Source organism: Choristoneura fumiferana, chromosome 23 (assembly GCF_025370935.1).
Source record: "Choristoneura fumiferana chromosome 23, NRCan_CFum_1, whole genome shotgun sequence".
NCBI classification, from domain to species: Eukaryota; Metazoa; Arthropoda; class Insecta; order Lepidoptera; family Tortricidae; genus Choristoneura; species Choristoneura fumiferana.
The window spans coordinates 15,726,803-15,729,883 of NC_133494.1; the positions used below are offsets into that span (position 1 = coordinate 15,726,803).

At 52.0% G+C, this 3,081-nt stretch overlaps 1 protein-coding gene across 1 annotated transcript in view; it reads left to right on the top strand.

The window, feature by feature from the left end:
* The first annotated feature begins 2,232 nt into the window (after positions 1–2,232).
* LOC141440894 (uncharacterized) overlaps positions 2,233–3,081 on the top strand; it is a 2,425-nt gene continuing 1,576 nt past the window's right edge. The window contains exon 1 of the mRNA XM_074105484.1: positions 2,233–3,081. This exon is cut by the window's right edge and continues 1,576 nt beyond it. Within this exon, the coding sequence (XP_073961585.1) occupies positions 2,490–3,081 (592 nt within the window). The 5' untranslated portion in view covers positions 2,233–2,489.

The window sequence follows — 3,081 nt, forward strand, 5'->3', positions numbered from 1 at the left end:
ACGCTACCGGAGGAGGACGCGGAATCCCCACACCAGTCATGTAGTCGTCAGCGTATCGCCCATCATCTGGCAGCGAATGCTGGACAAGGGTTACGCACATGTGGATCTTCAGCGTATCCGGGTCGAAGATCAGACCCCACTGATACAGTGCACCCGCTGCTTGGGTTTTGGGCACGGCAAAAAGTACTGCACAGAGTCAGTGGACCTGTGTAGTCATTGCGGTGGCCCACACCTAAGGAGTGGGTGCGCCGACTGCTTGGCTGACGTACCCCCGAGCTGCAAAAACTGCACAAGGGAAGGTCTGGAACGAGCTGCCCACAACGCATTTAGCCACGATTGCCCTACGAGGAAGAGATGGGACGAAATAGCGAGGGCAACCGTGGCTTACTGCTAAGGGCAGCCAGAAGGAATACAGATATATAATCGCGCAAGCGAACCTCCAGCGATCCAGACTGGCGACCGATGAGCTGATGATCGAGGCGGAAAGGCGCAGAGTAGCAGTCGCACTCATCCAGGAGCCGTACGTGGGATCCATCGGGGAAATGAGGAGTCGCAGAGGGGTGAGGATTTTCCAGAACACCAGTCTGGGCGGGGAACTGTAAAAGCCGCTATAGCGGTCTTTGACCCCAACTTAGACGTGATACAGTTCCCCAAGCTTACCACCAATAACATCGTGGTGGTAAGGATTCAGACTGGTGCCTGGAAGATCAATCTAACCTCCGTCTACTTTGAATGCCCCCAGCATGATTACCCTATCGATGCGGACCTGGATCGCCTGGCCCACATAAGCCAGCAAATCGGCTCGTCAGGATGGATTGTTGGAGGTGACGTTAACGCGAAAAGTGCGTGGTGGGGTAGTCCCACGAATGATCGTAGGGGAGAGGAACTCGCCGGCTGTCTCGACGAGCTGGATCTGGCCATACTGAACCAGGGAAAGGTACCAACATTCGATACCATCAGGGGGGGAAACGGTACCAGAGCTTTGTCGACATCACGGCTTGCACATCGAATATCCTGGGCTTCGTTGACAGGTGGAATGTAGTGGAGAATCTCACGAGTTCGGATCATAATGGCATGGTATTTAACTTAAACCTGAAAAGATCCAAAGGCGCTAGCATATCTAGGACAACAAGGAAGTACAACACCAAAAAGGCTAATTGGGATGAGTTTAATGAGAAACTCGCCCAATTATTCATAGAAAATCAAATCACAATAGCAGATATTAAACAGATAAACAGCACAAAACAATTGGAACAACTTACACACAAAATTATACAGTCCATAGATATTGCCTGCAAACAGTCCATGCCAACTAAGAAAAATAAGGAAGTACTTACCGTGCCATGGTGGTCCGAAAAACTTGCGGAGATGAAGAGAGAGGTGACCCGTAGAAAGCGCAGGATTCGTTGTGCAGCCCCAGTCCGAAAGTCCAAAGTTATTCAAGAGTACCTGGAACAGAAAAACGCGTATGAGTCGGAGGCAGCGAAGGCTCAGATAGACAGCTGGCGGGAGTTCTGCGGGAAGCAGGATAGGGAGAGCATGTGGGACGGGATATACAGGGTCATAGGCAGAACAGCGCGGAGAAGCGAAGATCTACCGCTGATAAAGGACGGGGTGACCCTGGACGCGAAGGGCTCCGTTCAATTACTGGCTGAGACGTTTTACCCGGAGGACCTCGATACCAACGACAACCAGCGGCACCGTGAAACCCGAAGGAGAGCCGAAGAGGTGAACGCCGGGGGACAAGTTGGTGCTTGCGACCCGCCGTTTACCATGGAGGAGCTCATGAGGGCGATCGAGTCCTTTAGTCCGAAGAAGGCCCCGGGAGAAGACGGTTTCACAGCGGACATCTGTCTTCGCGTTGTGAAGGCCCACCCAGAAACAATGCTGCAGTTTTTCAATAAATGCCTCGAGTGTGAGTATTTCCCAGCAGCTTGGAAGAGAGCTGTTGTCATAATTCTGCGGAAGCCTGGCAAGAGCGACTACACCATTCCCAAATCCCATAGACCGATCGGCCTCCTGTCAATTATGGGCAAAACTTACGAGAAGCTGTTGGTGACCCGACTCAAGTATCACATATTGCCAAGGATGAGCCCCCGCCAGTACGGGTTCATGCCGCAGCGCAGCACCGAAGACTCCCTCTATAGCCTTATGCAGTACATCCGCAATAAGTTGAAACAAAAGAAAATGATCACTTTGATTTCACTAGATATAGAGGAGCCTTCGATAGCGCATGGTGGCCCGAAATCCGAGTCCGACTGGCGGAGGAGAACTGTCCGCTGAACTTGAGAAGGGTCATCGACAGCTATCTTAGTGACAGAGAGGTCGTGGTTAGGTATGCGGGAGAACAACACACAAGATCCACAAGAAAGGGTTGTGTCCAAGGTTCCATAGGAGGCCCAATTCTATGGAACTTATTGTTGGACCCCCTCTTGAAGGATCTTGCAAATGGGGGTAGCTACTGCCAGGCCTTCGCAGATGACGTGGTCATGGCGTTTGACGGAAGCACAGCACAGGAGATTGAAGGGCAGGCTAACCCCGCTCTCGAGCGTGTCCGGGCGTGGGGAGTCAAGAGCAAACTTAAGTTTGCTCCACATAAAACAAATGCGTTGCTTATTACAAACAAGCTTAAGTACGACACCCCGCGCCTGGTCATGGGAGGGATAGAGGTTGGTTTTGCGGAGGAAGTGAAACTCCTAGGTGTGACCATAGACAATAAGCTAACATTCAACAGCCATATAACCAATGTTTGCAGGAAAGCTGCGGGGATATACAAGCAACTGACAAAGGCGGCAAAAGTTAGCTGGGGACTTCATCCCGAAGTTGTCAAAACGATTTACGTGGCAACCATAGAGCCAGTGATACTGTATGCCGCGAGCGTATGGGCACCGGCTGCAGAGAAGCTGACGACGCGAAAGAAGTTTGAGGTCATACAGAGAGGCATAGCGCAAAAACAGTGCGGGGCCTACCGCACTGTCTCCCTCAACGCCGCGTTGCTGCTAGCGGGGATGCTCCCACTAGACCTCCGAGTCCGTGAGGCAGCTTTACTTTATGAAGCCAAGAGGGGAGCAAACCTGCCGC